Source organism: Saccopteryx bilineata, chromosome 10, assembly GCF_036850765.1.
Source record: "Saccopteryx bilineata isolate mSacBil1 chromosome 10, mSacBil1_pri_phased_curated, whole genome shotgun sequence".
NCBI classification, from domain to species: Eukaryota; Metazoa; Chordata; class Mammalia; order Chiroptera; family Emballonuridae; genus Saccopteryx; species Saccopteryx bilineata.
Window position 1 is genome coordinate 5,046,000 of NC_089499.1, and position 18,386 is coordinate 5,064,385.

At 50.8% G+C, this 18,386-nt stretch overlaps 1 protein-coding gene across 7 annotated transcripts in view; it reads right to left on the reverse strand.

Annotated features, from left to right (window-relative positions):
- The window catches only part of DOCK3 (dedicator of cytokinesis 3), a 257,811-nt gene that overhangs the window by 25,325 nt on the left and 214,100 nt on the right, over positions 1 to 18,386 (reverse strand). For all 7 annotated transcript variants that reach the window (XM_066245908.1, XM_066245906.1, XM_066245904.1 and 4 more), the window contains 7 exons: positions 16,491 to 16,551; positions 15,883 to 15,976; positions 13,238 to 13,386; positions 7,842 to 7,928; positions 5,509 to 5,613; positions 1,667 to 1,808; positions 137 to 303 (listed from right to left, as the gene is read on the reverse strand). In XM_066245908.1, the coding sequence (XP_066102005.1) occupies positions 137 to 303; positions 1,667 to 1,808; positions 5,509 to 5,613; positions 7,842 to 7,928; positions 13,238 to 13,386; positions 15,883 to 15,976; positions 16,491 to 16,551 (805 nt within the window). The remainder of the gene's footprint in view (positions 1 to 136; positions 304 to 1,666; positions 1,809 to 5,508; positions 5,614 to 7,841; positions 7,929 to 13,237; positions 13,387 to 15,882; positions 15,977 to 16,490; positions 16,552 to 18,386) is intronic.

Consider the following 18,386-nt stretch of genomic DNA (forward strand, 5'->3'; position numbering starts at 1 on the left):
GGCACAGGTAGGTACGGGCCATCAGACAGCTGTAGCCATGCCCTGCCTGCCCGAAGGATGACACGGTGCGAGTTCCCGGGAAAGTGGGGCTTGCCCGGGTCGCTGAGCACTGCTCAGCCTTCCTAGATCTGTTCACCTTGAATTCATTCTCCTTGTCCTTGGGGCCTTTGTGAAAAGGCCTGTCGTACCGGAACTTCCTCACATTATTGACACGGTAGAAGCTCTTGACACGATCCGGGACCCTGTCCATCTGCAGAACATCCACATAATCGGGAATGGGCGTCACCGCGTAGATCTGCAAGTCTGGGCAGGAAGTGAAGGGGAAATCTAGACTTGCCAGAGAGATGGACCTGCGTGGCTGGCCCATGTCATCCCCCAGGGAGACAGGAACAGCACGGCCCACTTCCTACTGGAGGGGCAGCGGCACTCCAGGGGTAAATCGGACCCAAGCGCAGTTAGACCAAGTCTCCCCGTTGGCAGTGCCTCCCAGGGCCTGCAGTGCCACTCCCGAACACTCGGCCAGGCTGCGCCCCTTCATCCCAGAAGGAAAAGGGTCAGGGGCCTTTGGGTGCCGACTCCACAGGAATGAGAAAGTTGCCTACTGTAGGTAAACTATTTACTGTAAAACAATAACCTTTCTTTTTTGAGAGAGAGAGAGAGAGAGAGAGAGAGAGAGAGGCAGGGAGAGAGAGATGGGAACATTGAGCTGTTCCTGTATGTGTCCTGACCAGGAAATTGAACCAGCAACCTCCATGCTCCGGGACAATGCTCCAACCAGCTGAGCTATCAGGCCAAGGATTTTTTTGTTTTGTTTTGTTTTTTAATTTACTGGTTGATTTTTAGAGATAGAGAAGATGGGAGAGAGAGGGGAGAGGGAAGGGGAGCATTCATTTGTTGTTCCACTCAGTTGTGCATTTACTGGTGGCTTCCCGTGTGTGCCCTGACTGCAGACTGAACCCACAACCTTGTCATGTTGGGATGACACTCTTAACTGACTGAGCTGACCAGCCAGGGCCAAAACAACTTTTTAATAAAATACTCTTTGGGGGTCTTTGTGGAGATAACATATGGGAGTCCACCTACCTCCTCCCCCGAACAAGCTTGCCACAGTCATGGCAACTATCATGAGGTCTCCGAGGGAAGCGTGTGAGGGGGACGAAGGGCCAGGGTGTGCAGTCAGACTTCCACGTGTCACTGAGACCACAGGCACTCCCATCTCCATGCCCACTCCCCGGCCCCACCAAGCCTGGCCTCAGTCCTCCTGACAAACACTAGTAGCAGATGCACATGGCGTGCAGCAAGGCGCAGAACTGGTAGTACCCCTGTGGCAGCAGTCCTGGTGAAACTCCAGATCACCCCATACAGTGACTGCTCCTGACTGGCCAGGGCGGCCCTTCTGGGGCAGGGCAGAGAGGAACGGCAGTCAGCCTGTGGGACAAAGGTCCCTCTGAAGCTCTGAGGACTAGGCCCCCCATGGCTAAGGGCAAGCCAGGGCCTCCTCTGAGGCACAAGTGCCCTGCTAAGTGTGGGTTAGTGACAAGGACATGCTCTGGCTCAGCACTTATGAGTAACTAGCCTCTAAGGCCAAGGACACGGCAGAGGAGGCTGACTGGGGCCTCTCCTCCCAGGGCCTGGCCCTCCGGCCCCACTGAGTGTGAAAAGATACACTGGGCATCACACTGCAGGATGGCGTCGTCGGGGTGGTTGGGGTGCTGCATGGCGACGGCCTGCGGGAACTCGCCGAGCATCCTCTGCTGGAAGGCCTCCAGCCGCTCGTAGTCGTGGCCGCGGCACACGTACTCCTTGTTCTGGGCAGACAGGAGAGCACACTCAGGGCGCTGCCTGCACCCCACCTCCACATGGGGCTTGGCAGCGACTCCTCTCACACGCGAGTCCTAGGGGCCCGCGGCAGGCAGGGGGCATGGCGCCATGTCTGTGCCAACGGGAGAGGACGGCCAGGAAGCGGCAGGGGAAGGAGGGAAAACTGCCTCGGCACGGAGCAGTGGGAAGGGGCGCCGGCTGCGAGATGCCTGAAGGACAGATGGCACCCAGACAGAGGTGCAAGGTTGGGGGTGACACTCTGGATAAAGCCCTGAGGGCCCTGAGAGGTCCAGCTGGGTCAGCCTGACGGAGGGGGGCAGGGAAGGTAACACCCAGGGCGACAACAGCCAGACAGGAGACAGCGCAGCTGGGAAGAAGGGGTGTGTAGGGAACTGGTGGGTGGGTGACCGGAGAGGTCCGCAGGTGCGTGCTCAGAAGGGTCACTCTCATCAGCTGGGAGAAACCATCCAAACTTTGCCGAGTGGTGGCAGGTATTCAGGAATTGTTTATTGTAGCAGATCCTGTACAAATTAATCTCAGCAGAACAAACTGATATCATTCTAAACACACATTTCTTCTTTTTTGTTTTTTTCAAGTACACATTTCTTAAAAACTTTGGTTGGGGTTAGGTCCAATTTTTTCCCTTTGTGGACTGAAGTCATGACAAGGCACCCTCAACCGAGCTGCTCTGTCTGCCTCACTGCTGGTCAAGAGTGAGTGGTTGAGGGAGGTTCCCTGAAGTCCTCTGGTGACAGCGCCCTGCCAGGCCAGCTGCTTCACCAGATCCACTGTGACGGAGTGGCCTCAGGCGCTGGCAGCCGCTCGGCCATGTCCTCAGAGGCAGAGGCAGAAAGAGGTTTCACAGGGCCAGCACATGCTTCCCGGCACAGGGATCATCCCGGGCAGGGCCTCGGAGGGCTGCAGTCTCTGGAACAGTACCCATACTCCCCTTCCACTTGTCCCCCCTCTAAGGAAGAACTCGGCTAAGGCGTGGCCACGTGTCCGGATGGATCAGAATAGAAGGGCAACACCGGAAACAGAAGGCGAGGAGACGTAGGTTGGCCTCTCCAGTGGAACATAACAGTAGTCAAAGGACAGACATGTCTAAGTCCCCTGCCTTGTAAGCAAAACTGACAAAAAAAGGTAATTATGAAGAATTGGCCTTTTCATATCCACTCACTAATATACAGTCCTCACCAGCACCTGTTCATGGGTCAAATGGAGAGAAACAAATTCCCCTAAGAAGGGGAAGGGCTGGATATTTTCCTGTCTCTGTGCAGATTATTCGATAACCATGTTTGTGAAGCGAGGCAGGCAGATGGTCCAGAGAAACCAAGCTGACAGAGCTAAAGTAATTGATGGCCTATGTGTTCAGGGAAGACCCAGCAGAAGGAAGGCACATAGTGTTGACCTTGAGGCTCACTGTTGGTTTCAAGTTTGCTCAGATGAGAGCCCTAGCACCCTCACACAAGACAGATCTGGCTGCCACTGCTTTGCACTTTGTCCTTGCCATCTCTCAGGCAAAGAGCTACCTCCTCTGGGACTTCTTCCATTTGCCACAGATGAACTGAGCTGCAGAGAGAAGGGAAGGCAGCATGTGGCTAGGCCAGGCGGATGTATATGCATGAAGCATCACTCCTAGGGACTGCTCCTTATGTGGACATAGGGGTAGACTGACAGGTCACATTTCCTAACACCCCTTTCTATTCTTTCTCCATTGCTAGCACCCTTGAAACCACATCTGAACACTCAGACTGCCATTGATTAGCCAGATGGCTCAGGAGCAGGTTCTATGCCACTTATCAGAACGCTCTGAGAGCCGAGACACGGATGTGCCTTGTGACACGAGCATGAGATGGGAGCCAGGTTGGACTATGATGAGGACCCCCTGTTTGGGAGAAACGGGTCCTTATTTTGTAGAATATATCCAAAATAATGGTGTTCTGGAGTAAAATTTGGTTTATGCTATTCAAATTATTGGGCTAAACAAGGAGAATAAAATGACAATAGAGCATAATTTTCAAAGATGAAATGCAAAAGAAGTTTTAGGGCCAGAATCATTAGTTTGTCAAAGGACTTTCTAGAGATGCGTTTGGTTTCCAGTTTCTGTAGAAATCCTTCTTCCTCCTCTGCTGACCTCTTCTATTGCTGTAGCATGCTCTGTGCTGATAAGGGCACCTCCTAGGTCACTTCTGAGATGCCTGGGCTGGACGGGCCCTAGAACATGAGTGAGGCCCAGCCCTCCCGAGGAGACGCTCCACGCATTCACATTCTGCTCCTAGTCACTCCTGTGGGAGGGACCAGCGCCTTCCTGGGGGACCACAACTCCCTGCGCAGCCTGCTCCGGCGGTCCCTGTCAGTATTACTAGTCCCTACAGAGATCATTCTTCCTTTCAGCCTTGAATAATTCCTGTCTAGGGAACGTGCAGGTTGGCCTGCCTTACATCTGAAATGCAGGTAGCCTGGACTCTGCTGCTAGCAGATTGGCTTTTTTAAAGCCATTTAGCATAGTTGACCTTTGACGTGTACCAAACTTATTTACTTATTTAATTTTTTGAGAGAGGCAGGGAGAGATAGAGACACAGAAACCTCAAACTGCTCCTGTATGTGCCCTGACCAGGGAGTCGAACCAGCAACCTCCATGCTCTGGGACAATGCTCCAACCAACCGAGGTATCTGGCCAGGCCTTGATATCAAACTCATTACTGCTCACTGGCTAAAGCGATTTCTCCAACAAGACAGGATCCCGAACATGTCAAAGGGATTCTGTGAGCTTTCCCATGTGCTTGCTGAGACTGCGGACACTGAACCTGACTGGATATGGAACTGGGGACAGGTGGAGCTGGTCTTAGGTCTCAGCTGCAGCCCCAGGCCCTTTCATCAGCACAGCTTCATGGAGGTCATCTGAGAACGACAGAGCCCTATGGGCTACGGCCCACAGCCCAGGGAAAGGCCTCCTGGAGCCTCTGGGTTACATGGAACAAAGAAGAAAATCACTGCTGTTCACTGGTGTAAAGACAGCTGTGCCAGTCATTTCCTCTGCTGTATATCCCAGCCCAGCCTTCCAGGCGGTGGTGAAGAGAAATGTCTGTCTTCACCTTAGGCAGAGAAATGGCTGCCTAGAAAAGGCTTTCCACAGCCAAATGCAAAGTTCAGCAGCTCCCACAAGCCCCAGGAGCAAAAGGGACTGTCCTCTGGGTTGTCTCAAACCAACAGTTCTCCATCCTGGCTGCAAAGCCTACAAGGGCAACCAGAGGGAAGAATTGTCATCTTAAGTGACAAACCCTGAGGCCAGCCTCCAGCCTCCTGTTGAGCTCAGGGCTGTCCTGGTGTCCTGTCTGGCATACCCAGTCACAGTGGAGGGTCCCAGGCATCGGAAGCAGAAGTTGCAAGGTTTCTAAACATACTTATGTGACATTCTCAGACCCTGGTCATTTCCTGCAAAAACCTGGTTGATTAGGTAGGAAAACCACCCTCATGTTTCAGGTAGCTACAAACAGCACCAGGGTCTAAAGCAGGCAGCCAGTCCAGGCAGGCAAAACCAAAGGCCCCAGTTGGCTGGTCAGGCCTTCAAAAAGAAATACTCAGTAAAGTAGGGGAAAAAGGGGGAGGGGAAGACAGGTTATAAATTAATTAATTATGTGTGAAATATGACCCGAGCTGTTTTGATGATCTGAACGGACTCACCCGAAGGAAGAAAGGAAATTTCCTGCCATAGAAGCCGACCCGGAAGAACTCTGGCTCCAGGCGCTGCTGCTCCATGATGTTGTCGTAGTAGCTGGCTTCCATTTTCTGTGAACGAGAAAGGCAGCTGCCATCAGGCTGGCCTGACTTCCAGTGGCCCAAAGCAAGTCCTCCCAGGCCCAAGCAGACGTGGCCTTTTGTCAAGAGACACAGCAGCTCAGTCTAGATGGCAAGTGAGCCCTGAGCCCTGAGCGGCCTCTCCCCAGGGAGCTGCATGTGGAAGACGAAGCCGCCCTTCCTCTTCCATCGTCACTGCTGGTGGGGTGGGACTGGCCTGCTCCCTGCGGCCCTGACAGGCTGCTCTGCGTGTCCTCCCCAGTGGGTGGACCCAGCTCCACAGAGACCCAGGCTTCCTGCACGTTCGGAGGCACGTGTTCAACATGTGCAGTTAACAGCTTTTCCACCACCCCAGGGGGTCCAGGGTTTGACTGACACTGCACTACCTGACCCTGGGCTAGTGTTGCTGATAGGGGGCCAACAGCAATTCTCAGCACTGTTTTGCATCAGTCCGACTGTGCTGCTTTTATTCACCTATCATGTGACTAAAGAGGCTAATCGTCAGAGTGAGGAAGGCTCATTTGCCAGCATTACTGGGACTGGTTCCAATTTAGGAGGTTTTCAACTTTAAAAGTTGAACTACTATCCATGATGTCTGGCATTTCCAAGGTTGGTTGTTTTTTTCCAAGGTAGTGTTGGGTGACCTAGCTTCACATTCAGAGAAAACTCACTGGACTCTAAGAAGATAGCTCTAATGCAGGGGTCCCCAAACTACGGCCCGTGGGCCGCATGTGGCCCCCTGAGGCCATTTATCCGGCCCCCGCCACACTTCCAGAAGGAGCACTTCTTTCATTGGTGGTCAGTGAGAGGAGCATAGTTCCCATTGAAATACTGGTCAGTTTGTTGATTTAAATGTACTTGTTCTTTATTTTAAATATTGTATTTGTTCCCGTTTTGTTTTTTTACTTTAAAATAAGATATGTGCAGTGTGCATAGGGATTTGTTCATAGTTTTTTTTATAGTCCGGCCCTCCAACAGTCTGAGGGACAGTGAACTGGCCCCCTGTGTAAAAAGTTTGGGGACTCCTGCTCTAATGTATTCAATCAGCCAGTCTGTCAGGAAGGAGAGGCCTTCAAAGACGAGCCAAGAAGCTACTGCTAGAGCTTTGGCCAGGTAGCTCAGTTGGTTAGATCAGGGGTAGTGAACCATTTTATACCTACCACCCAATTTTGTATCTCTGTTAGTAGTAAAATTTTCTAACCACCCACTGGTTCCACAGTAATGGTGATTTATAAAGTAGGAAAGTAACTTTACTTTATAAAATTTATAAAGCAGAGTTACAGCAAGTTAAAGCATGTAATAATTATTACTTACCAAATACTTTATGTCAGATTTTTGCTAAGTTTGGCAGAATAAATTTTTATAAAACAACTTACTATAGTTAAATCCATCTTTTCATTTATACTCTGGTTGCTCCGCTACTGCCCACCATGAAAGCTGGAGTGCCCACTAGCAGACGGTAGGGACCAGGTTGACTACCACTGGGTTAGAGCATCGTCCCAATGTGGTAAGGTGGCGGGTTTGATCTTCACTCAGGACACATACAAGAAGCAACCAATAAATGCATAAATAAGTGGAATAACAAACTGATGTGTCTCTCCCTCTCTAAAAATCAATAAAATAATTTAAGTTCTCTGGTAGAGAACCAGTCTATTTTATAAGCCCCAATCCTAACTGGGACCAGGGAACAGAGCAGAGCTAGCCCCTTTGACCAGGGTGCAGGACGATGAGCTGAGACGGCTGACCTCTCTTTGCCAATGAACTTAACAGCATCAGCAACCAGGAAGAATTTGGTAGAAACCTTCCAAGTCCGTGGGGCATTTCACTCAGTTTTTGAATATTTTGCTTCCAAGAAGGGAGTCAGAATGAGTTGCTTGAAGTGACCACAAGCCGCAGCAGGGAAAGATCTTAAAAAGTTTTTAGATGAAGCATCCTTGAATAACATCATTTCAGGAAAAGCTTCTTCATGAAGTCAAGCAGCCACCTCCTCCTTCCCTGAGCACCCGTGGCCCTTGGGGGCTGGATCCTACAACCACTTATCAAGCGTGTGTTCTGGTTCCCTAGCCAAACTGCAAGGTCCCATGACCTCTGCTCCTGCTTAATGTCCATAGCACTAAACTACAGGGCTGGGCCTGCAACGAACACTCATTCAGAAAGTGATGCCAGGACAGTCCCAGTACCTCCAGTCGGGGTGGGTGTGGGGGAGGGGCAGAGCTCACCCGAATCCAGCTGAGGCTCTGATAATCGTACAGACTCTCATACTGACACGCCAGCTCCCTGCACAGTGGGATTCCGAACTCCCAGCTCTGCATCAGAAGGAGAAACAAGGCTTCAGCACCTCAGGCATCCTTGTGATGGCCCAAGCCCATGTCAAACATGTCACAGGGCACAAGCAAAGGCCTTCTGTAACTCATTCACAAAGAACATATGCTCAAAACCAATTTGCAGAGCACAACACAAAACACTCTGGCTTTCTAGCAGAAGGCCCAGCTTCCAGGTAAGTGCTCAAATGTCTCCACCTTCAAAAGGCCTGTCCACGACTGCTTTGTCAGGACAGGTACCTCCTGTCCACTCTCTGTTTCACTACTCTGAAATTATCTTATTTTAAAACAGCATTTATATTTTTGTTGTATTAGTCTCAATTAAATGATAAACTGCATGAGGGCAGGAACCCTACTTACTTATCCTCAGAGCCTGAAACAGTAGTAGGTATGAGCAGGTACTCAATAAAGATTTATTTAATGAGCTGATGAAGGAAACAATGACTTTTTTTAATTTAGAAAATTAAATTTCATGGGGTGACGTTGATCAGTAAGAGTACACAGGTTTCAGGTAAACATCTCTATAGCATTGGAACTGTTGATTATACTGTGCACCCATCACCCAGAGTCAAATCATTTCCCGTCACCGTATATTTGTCCCTCTTTCCTCCCCTCCTCCGTCCCCCTCTCCCCGGTAACCACTTCACTTTTATCTACATCCATGAGCATGTTTTGCATCCCACCTATGTGTGAAATCATACAGTTCTTACCTTTTCTGATTTACTTATTTCACTTAGTATAATGTACACACCATGTTTTCTCTATCCAATCCTATATGGAAGGAAACTTTGGTTGTTTCCATGTCTTGGCCACTGTGAATAATGTTACAACGAACATGGGGGTGCATGTGTCCTTACGTATTAGCATTTTTGACTTTTTGGAGAAGATCCCCAGGAGAGGGATTGTTGGGTCATAAGGTAGTTCTATTCTTAATTTTTTGAGAAACCACCATACTTTCTTCCATAATGGTTGTACTACTTTATGTTCCCACCAGAGGTGAATGAGGGTTCCTTTTTCTCTACAGCTTCTCCAACACTTACTGTCTTGGTGATAACAGCTAATCTAACAGGTGTGAGGTGGTATCTCACTGTAGTTTTGATTTGCATTTCTCTAATAGCTACTGAAGATGAGCATCTTTTCATATATCTGTTGGTCATTTGTATGTCTTCTTGGGAGAAGTGTCGTCTATTCAGGTCCTCTCCCCATTTTTTTTTTTGTATTTTTCCGAAGCCAGAAACGGGGAGGCAGTCAGACTCCTGCATGTGCCCGACCCGGATCCACCCGGCATGCCCACCAGGGGGCGATGCTCTGCCCATCCAGGGTGTCGCTCTGTTGCAACCAGAGCCATTCTAGCACCTGAGGCAGAGGCCACAGAGCCATCCTCAGCACTTGGGCCAACTTTGCTCCAATGGAGCCTTGGCTGCGGGAGAGGAAGAAAGAGACAGAGAGGAAGGAGAAGGGGAGGGGTGGAGAAGCAGATGGGCGCTTCTCCTGTGTGCCCTGGCCGGGAATCGAACCCGGGACTCCTGCACGCCAGGCTGATGCTCTATCACTGAGCCAACCGGCCAGGGCCCTCTCCCCATTTTTTAATTAGATTGTTTGCTTGTTTGTTGCTGAGCTTTGTGAGTTCTTTATATATTTTGGATATTAACCCCTTATTGGAGCTGTTGTTTGTAAATATCTCCTATTTGGTTGGCTGCCTTTTGTTTTGTTGGTTTCTTTTGCTGTACAAAAGCTTTTTAGTTTGATATAGTCCCATTCATTTAAAACAGTGACTTCAAATTAAATTACTTAAGCTCAGAAACAAGTATGGAAACAAACTCTGACAATTTCCTTTATAGAAAGATTCAAGGCTTCAGATAATTCTTGTCTACTCAGGTCCCAAGCTGTTTCTGTGATGCGGCTCCTGTTACAGTGACAGGCCCATCTAACAATCTAACAGGTAGTTGAGGAGGGCTGCAGTGGCCTTCACTAAGGGACAATAGTGTCCATTTCTTCTTTCTAATATAGTGCTTTCTCTTTTGGTTAAATTGGGAATCACTGTTTTACTTGATATTTCAGCCAGGTTCTTTTCCTCACTATCTAAATACTGATTACATTTTTTATATTATAGGAAATTATAAACATATGAAAAAACAGAATAAAAGAATGAACTCCTAGGTACTCATCACCAGCTTCAACAATGACCAACTCATGGCCAGTCTTGTACCATTCACGCCCCATTAACTGACTCCTCCATAGAGTTTGAGATATAATTTCATCCCCAAATACTTCAGTATGAATGTTTAAACAGTAAGAACTGTAATTTTGAAAAATACTACTTGAAACAGCATCAGGAAGAAGGACAACGGTGTTTCATTTGGGTCTGTGTTTCTCAAAGAGAGCACATTATTTCTATCCTCGTGATTAATTCCGCATGAATTGGAACTGCAGGAACTAGATTTTTAAAAAGGGGAGAGAATTTAAAATAGACTCTGACTCCCTGTCCCTCTACAATGTCTCTGCCTCAGGGAGCTAGAAAGCCTCTCGCACCCCCACATCTGAGCTTTCAAGGGGCACAAGTCATTCCCTCCTTCCCTTGCTCTAAGTGTTGCTTGGGCAGGTTTCGGCCAAGGGCCCACAACAGAGTCTGCCTGGCAGGTCCCTGGCTAGGCAGCTGAGCTGTGTGTAGACGTCAGTCCTGCCTACCAGGAGTGCCCTGGGGGGAACTGTTCATCTCTGAGGGCCTCACGCGGGGCAAGGTCTGCTGACAGCAGCTCCCAGGAAAGCAGGTCTCCCCTGAGGAGAGCAGTGCCTGGCTGCCTTGCTGGCCTCTACCCTAATTTGTAGCCCTGCTGCTCCAAGCCCTCCCCTTTTCCCAACTAGTTTCAGAGTGAGCCAGGGCCAAGAGCTTCAAGAAACTCTGCCAGCCTTAGGGACGGTGCTGGCAAACTGGCGGGGCTGGCAGCTTTGAGAGCTGCCTCGAAACACAGGCAGGGACCGTGCTGCAGGTGCAACGCATCCACACCTACGTCTCTTCTCTTGGTTCCCTGCCTCCTGGTAGGAGGCAAAGCAACTCTGAAACTCCTTGCCAGTGCCTGAAACCCAGTCACTGCCACCAGCTCTGACAAGTGTGTGGTTTTCCACATCCTTATCACCCCCTACCCCACCCCTGCCCGGGAAGGCACAAAAGTTGCCCTGACTTAGGGCTCACTCTAACCGGAATAGAAGGCAAACCCCGGGACTCAAGGATCTTATTACTTTTCCTATAGCAGCCACGTTTGGCTTTTCTGGAGCAATTAAAAAACAGAACCCAGCCCTGGCCGGTTGGCTCAGCGGTAGAGCGTCGGCCTAGTGTGCGGAGGACCCGGGTTCGATTCCCGGCCAGGGCACACAGGAGAAGCGCCCATTTGCTTCTCCACCCCTCCGCCGCACTTTCCTCTCTGTCTCTCTCTTCCCCTCCCGCAGCCAAGGCTCCATTGGAGCAAAGATGGCCCGGGCGCTGGGGATGGCTCTGTGGCCTCTGCCTCAGGCGCTAGAGTGGCTCTGGTCGCAATATGGCGACGCCCAGGATGGGCAGAGCATCGCCCCCTGGTGGGCAGAGCGTCGCCCCATGGTGGGCGTGCCGGGTGGATCCCGGTCGGGCGCATGCGGGAGTCTGTCTGACTGTCTCTCCCTGTTTCCAGCTTCAGAAAAATGAAAAAAAAAACAACAAAACAAAACAAAAAAAAACAGAACCCAGAATACTTTCCAAAAACTGGTTAGTGCTACCCACTGGTTCATCACAGACAGAGCACAGACACGGCAAAGCTGGACCTTCTATGAGTCCCCAGACTGGATCTGATAAATATCCCTTTGAGGAGGAGTCATGAAAGGGCTCCCGGAGGGGTCTGTAGTCAGCACAGAACCGCCCCCTTCCCCCCACAACCCACAGTAAAGCAGGGGTGCTGGCAGTGGGAGAGCCCCGAGAGGGGAGCCTGTGGGGCCTCCCGGTCCTCCTCCCTTTCCCACTCGCCCACAGAACTCAGGCAGGCTGTGCTTCCATTCCCTTGTCCACACTAAGCACTGACCCTGCTTCTCTAAACCTGCTTAGTCGGGATGAAGCGGGGAAATGATCGCTCACATGCCCAGTGGTAGCCCCGTCAGAGCAGGATAACTCTCCACTCCATACTCTCCGCCCACGGGAAACAGAGAGCTGACACACTAAAGCACTCATGCCCACTCACACCATGCTATGCCGCTTCCTCCAGGCTGGGAGGGCTTCCTGAGTGTGGGCAAGTGGCAGCGTTAGGTGTGCTGTGTGCCAGGAAGACAGGCCTAAAAGTGCACTGGCATGGGGCCAGCAAAGAGAGGACGTTTGGGCCGCACAGTGCATCAGTCGGGTGTCGCCGCCTGAGCTCCAAGCCTGGGCTCGTATGGGTTACATACGAGCTCCCAGGTTTTGGAAAGGTTTTTGCTCACCAGTGCACCCCCTGCAGGGGTGAGTGTTTTTGACAAACACACTCTTGTTATATAAAACATGTTTTCTGGTTTATGGGCAAAAGTCATTAATGTTTCAATCTTTCTATTTTATAGTGAAAAAATTCACTTAAAAAAAACCCATTTCTATTCAAGTTAGGGGCTCAGCCACTCTAGTTCCCTGAATGATCCTATTGCAACCTTTAAAACATGCTCAAAGCTGAGCAATAAATGAACACCTTCGACAAGTTACACGCCTTGGCCTTTGCAGTGTATGGGTAACAAACAAAGGGGGTGGGCAGAGGGCCCACCAGGAGCTCCCCTAGAGACAGAAGCACCATGGCCAGGAACCCCCAAGGCAGCCGGAAACAGCGCTGACAACGCCTGCCAAGCCCGCAGCATCGAGTCAGATGGAGGATAACCCCCATGGGAGAACCCAGGCTGTGCAGTATGGGAGAGAAATCCAAGACAAGAACAGGTACCAGTAAGAGGGAGAACGGGGTTCCTTCGGCAAGGATTAAAATCCATTCATTTGAACAGCTCGTTTTCTGTGGCAGATTAGGAAGCCACATCTAGTAAACAGAAGTGGGCACCCAGAAGCCCTGCTGTAGGAGCACTGGCATTCATAGTTGTATAAAACTAGGATGTGCAGCTGTTTCTTAGACCTCCGATATGGAACCGGCTTCCAAGCTGCAGAACTCAGCCGTTCCGCCGCCCACGCTGAGGAAGTCACGCTGCCTCTGAATCCCGCGCACACACCGGCATCGGCCCCGCCCCAGCCCGTGCAACCCTGGCAGCTGCCGCCGTGCTCCACTGCGCAGGAGCGCAGGGGCGGGAGGCTGGCCGCACCACCCTACCTTGCCTTTGTTGAAGTAGTGGATGATCTTGCGGCACAGCCCCTCTTTCCGCTGCCACTCGGTCTGAGACGGGTAGTGGAGGAACTCCCGCAGCGGCTGCTCCTCCCACCGCAGCAGCTCGCAGTAGAGGAGCAGAGTGAACGCAGCCTCTGTGGGGACAGGCAGTACGGAGGTCCAGGGCTGGGCAGCACACCAGGGCAAGCTCGTGCAGCCCAGGCCCGGCCCAATGGAGACCACAGGCGTGACAGGGAGTTGCCTACGAGGCCAGGACTTTGAACCACAGCGTGAAGGAGCCCAAGGTCCTGGCAGACACTCTCTTCCCACGGCCTGGTCACTTGTTCTGGGCTCCAGACAAAGTGTGGCCCAGCTGGCTGAGTCTGCATACAGGTGGTCTTGCTTTGGGAGACAGGGACCTATTAGAACGAACTCTTGGGTTGTTTTTTGCCCAACTGACTAGAGCCTTCTTTCCAAGCATGTCAGAACTGGCTCGTAGGGGTGAGCCCTGGCCAAGGCTTCTCTCTGCCCTCCTTAAGCCCGCCTCAGTGCCTCTCCCTTCTCTTTCTGATCTCAGCATGGTCCTGGAAATGACCATTTCCCATTGCCTCTGTTTCTAAAAGGACCGGGGAGAGGACATATGAATGATGATAAACATATCGGGCCTGGAGCCAGAAGCTCCATCCCTGAGGGAACCTAAAGCTGATGCTGAACCTGGGCAGGAGCCCAGCTACATCTTACCCGGCATGTGGGACGGTTAGAGAGGGTTATGGAAAACAGCAGCTAAATACCACGGCTCCCTTAACTCCAGGGATGAGTCACAGCCACTGCTCAGGGTCCTCACTGCACCCTCGGCTTTTTCCCGTTCTATTTGCTCATTCTAGTGGTTCATGTCCTGCTGGAAAGTTAGTGAGTTCTAGCTTCTGCCTGGCCTTCAAGGCCCTACTCAGGTCTGCTCCCCACGACTAAGGAGAACCTCATTTCTAACTGTTTCCCGACCCACATCCAGTGCTAGCCATGCCCACTGGCTTGCAGAGACTCTCTAGGCTTCTCCTCATCCTTGCCTCTCTGCCTGTCCTCCGGCCCCTGGGCCCTCTTGGCCAGGGATGCTCATGGCTCCTCACTGGGTCTGGGAAGCCATTTCTCTCTGGGGACGAGTCTCTGAGGCACTCAGGGCCTGCCTTTGGAGCTTAGGACACAACATATTCTTTTCAGATGACACTGCTGAGACCATGAGGAATACCCTCCACCCTCTCTCTGCCCAAACCCCAGACCCAACCTGAGCCATGGCCCTGTCCCCCAGTTTAGTCAGTGCTGCTACTGACACACAATTTGTCAGTCTATCACCTCACGGCCCTCTTACGGGGTTGCCGAGAGCATGGTGGGAATGGCTGCAGAGGATGGCAGTCAGCCAAGTTACCCTTTAACTCTTGCCAAGCTGTCTAGTCAGAAAAGGTGGTGTCCATGCCAAACCCTCGGACATCTAGAGGTAAAGATAAAGGATTCTATGTTTCAGCAATTTCATCCAGTTCTAGTAATCTGTGTGGAGAACAGCTTCAACTGCCTAGTCTAGCACACCAAGTTCAGTCCTGTGGCCCAGAGGCTAAGATGTGGTGGCTGGTCACCACAGTGAAGAAGGTAGCAATTTGGGGGAAATTATGGCACAAGGTGACCAGGTAGGACTTCTCATTCAGAGTGGGGCTCAGTAAACAGTGTATGACAGGCACACTGAAATGCTTTTCAAAGTGTTCTGTTAGAAAAGGCCTTGGCAATGGATTAAACTGTAGACACAACGAAAGGGCCTGTCAGAAAGCCCAGTTCAGCATGGTCTGCTGTGTAGCTGTAGGGCAGTGGTAGTCAACCTGGTCCCTACCGCCCACTAGTGGGCGTTCCAGCTTTCATGGTGGGCAGTAGCGGAGCAACCCAAGTATAAATAAAAGGATAGATTTAACTATAGTAAGTTGTTTTATAAAGATTTACTCTGCCAAACTTAGCGAAAATCCGACATAAAGTACTTGGTAAGTAATTACTATTATATGCTTTCACTTGCTGTAAATTTTATAAAGTAAAGTTACTTCCCTACTTTATAAATCACCATGACTGTGGAACCGGTGGGCAGTTAGAAAATGTTACTACTAACAGAGATACAGAAGTGGGCGGTAGGTATAAAAAGGTTGACTACTCCTGGTGTAGGGGAAGAGCCTAGGCTGTAAGGCAGGGCTCCAGTGAGTTCTAGAAGTCCAGGAGTAGGCGCATGCTCCTGTGTGGTGGCCTCACTTAGTTTCAGCTGTGAAGGTCATTAAAAAGGCTCTGTGTGTGAGCAGTGACAGCGAGCTCAGGATGCCCCGAAACTGGCACACCGAATTTGGAAGTTACCTAGGAGGCCTCAAAGTGGGTGAATAGGAGGCGAGGAGAAGGGACAGCAGCCCCAGGCAGCAGAGCCCATGCATGAGGCACCGGTGCAAGTCCCACCTGCTCTCTCTACCACGTGTTACAGAGGAGAAGAGGGGAAGGAGGGAGGTGAGAGGGCAGCACGGCCCCAACACTCTGCCAAGACCTTGCAGACACCAGTGCAGAGCCCTTCTCTGCCAGCTGTGCATATCTATCCAGATTGTCCCCACGGGAGGCATGGCTCTCCCTCTTCCACTCACCCGTGTAGTTCTCGGCCTGCAAATGCATATCACAAAGCTTATGGATATAGCGAATATACATTTCTTCTTTGTTAATCTCTGATTTGTAAAAATTCTGTAGGAGAGAAGGAAATAATACATAAAAATGGGAGAGGCTGACACCTGTGGAGGCCATACCTGAGCGCCAGGCAGCTGGCCACAACCCGGGTGTTCAGGGCAGGAGTGGGAGGGCAGGCTGTGGATGCAGCCAACACCAAGAAGGAAAAGGGCCCACCTGCTTGGGGTGGAGCCCCTGGCAGATCTGTGGGAGCCTTGAGTAGTGAGAAAGAGGAAGAATGCCCGTGTAGATTGGGGACCAGCAGGCTGGGAGTTAGGGTATGTCAGGGTTGCTGGGACTTTGCCAAGAGGCCAGGCTACAGCTCTGTCCAAAGAGAAGCTCATTTCATTCCTTTCCCAAGTGGGGACGTGACTGAGGAGGTACAGGTCCCCAAGATGCCAGTAATAGAGCTGGCGCCCTGACTCAGACTCCTAGGCTTCCAGCCATGTGCTGTAGAAAGGCCTAGCCAACTGCAGTACAGGTCAGAGTAATCCTACTAGGCAGACAGGAGGAAGAGCCCAGGTCCTCTCACCATCAGGTTAACTGTGCAGCCGATCTTCTTATTCTCTGTCTCCTCTCCTTTCATGCAGTCCCTGGAAGGGAGAGTGCAGATGAATGTCCCATGGCATGCAGTGGTGCCTCTGGGACAGCACACAGAGCTGCAGTGTCACTGAGGCGTGAGTGTGACCCAGCCCCAGACTGGGATGCTCTCCAGTCAGAGCTGCTTCCTGGACGCTTCCCCCTGGAGGACGAGCAGGACTCTCCTAAGAGAGGCTTCTGAAGCATCGGGCTGTGGCCGTGTGCAGAGGGCTGGCTGTGCCTGCACCGGTGGCTGGGCAGCCCTCAGTGCCAATGGAGGGGCCTGGCAGAGAAAAGCTCCATGACCTCCAGCTGCCTCCTCCAGGTGGAGGTTCCAACGAGCCCCAAGGAGCTTGGCAACCCTGGCTCTGTCCCTGTCTCTTCCAGAGCACCAGGAAAACCCTTCTAGACCTTTGCTTCTAATCTGAAAAACACAGTTGCTACCAATGAGCACGTTTATATCCAACACAGAATGTCTGGGATTCATGCAGAAGTTGGAGACATCAGCCTAAGAGTTGAAGAGGTACTTCTCTGAGTACTTAAGGTTCATGCCAGTATAAAACTGAGTCTCACACTATAGGTCAAGTCATTCTGGAGTGCAACCTATTGATTACTTATATAATCAATGCATGTATATATGTGTATGTATGTACGTGTATACATATATATATATCATATATATATTAGCTTTCAATAGTTATTTTCTTAGTTAAGCTCTTGTTGAACTAAACTGCACTGGGATGGAAGAGACTTCTTCGGTTCCTGCATAATCTTCCAGTAAGTTTATCCAATCAATCAGTACATACTATACACCTATCAGGGACTATCAAGGCTCCATGCAGGGAACCAGGGAGATAAGGATAAGGTTCTTGTCCTCAAAGAGTTGGCTCTCTTCTGTTGGATGAGCTGGAAAGGTGACAAATGATGATCATCTGAGGTGACTCATGCTCCGAAAGAGGTGAGCAGAGACAGCCAGCTCAGACCCTGCTAGGACAGACTCTTTGACGGGGGTGGGCTGGAAAGCCAACTCTTTCTGAAGGGAAGAATGTGAGTGGTAACAACAAAGATGAGAATGTAGGGCATGGCTTTGGAATCAGGTAGATCTGGGTTCAAATCCTGGCAATGGTATGCCTTCATTGGTACAAAGATAAGGGCTTCAGAGCTCCTTATGATATTAGAGACTGTGAAGCACAAAATACATTTTATATACATACATACACACACATATACATACATACACATACATATAGATAGATAAGTTGTTTTTTTTCTAAGTGCATGCGAGAGACAAACAAAGACAGAGGAGAAGCATCAGCTTATAGTTGTGACATTTCAGTTGTTCATTGATTGCTCTCTCATATGTGCCTTGACGGGGGGAGCTCCAGGCAAGCCAGTGACCCATTGCCCAAGCCAGCAACCTTGGGCTCATGCCAGTGACCTTGGGCTCATGCCAGCGACCTTGGGCTCATGCCAGCGACCTTGGGCTTCATGCCAGCAACCTTTGGGCTCAAGCGAGTGACCATAGGATCACGTTGATCATCCCACACTCAAGCCAGTGACCCTGCGCTCAAGCCAATGAGTCTGTGCTCAAGCTGGATGAGCCTGCACTCAAGTTGGTGACCTTGGGGTTTCACACCTGTGACCTCAGTGTCCCAGGTCGATGTTCTAGCTACTGTGCCACCACAGGTCAGGCGGTACAGTTTTAATAAGTGGGAGCCATCATAAGCACCATGGTGCTTCCTTTTGAGCTAACAGGAACAATACTGGGAGGTGGGGTGCAGGGCATGGGTGGGACTGACAGGAGACAGGGCCGGAGAGGTGAGCAAAGGCCAGTGGATGAGGAGCCTTT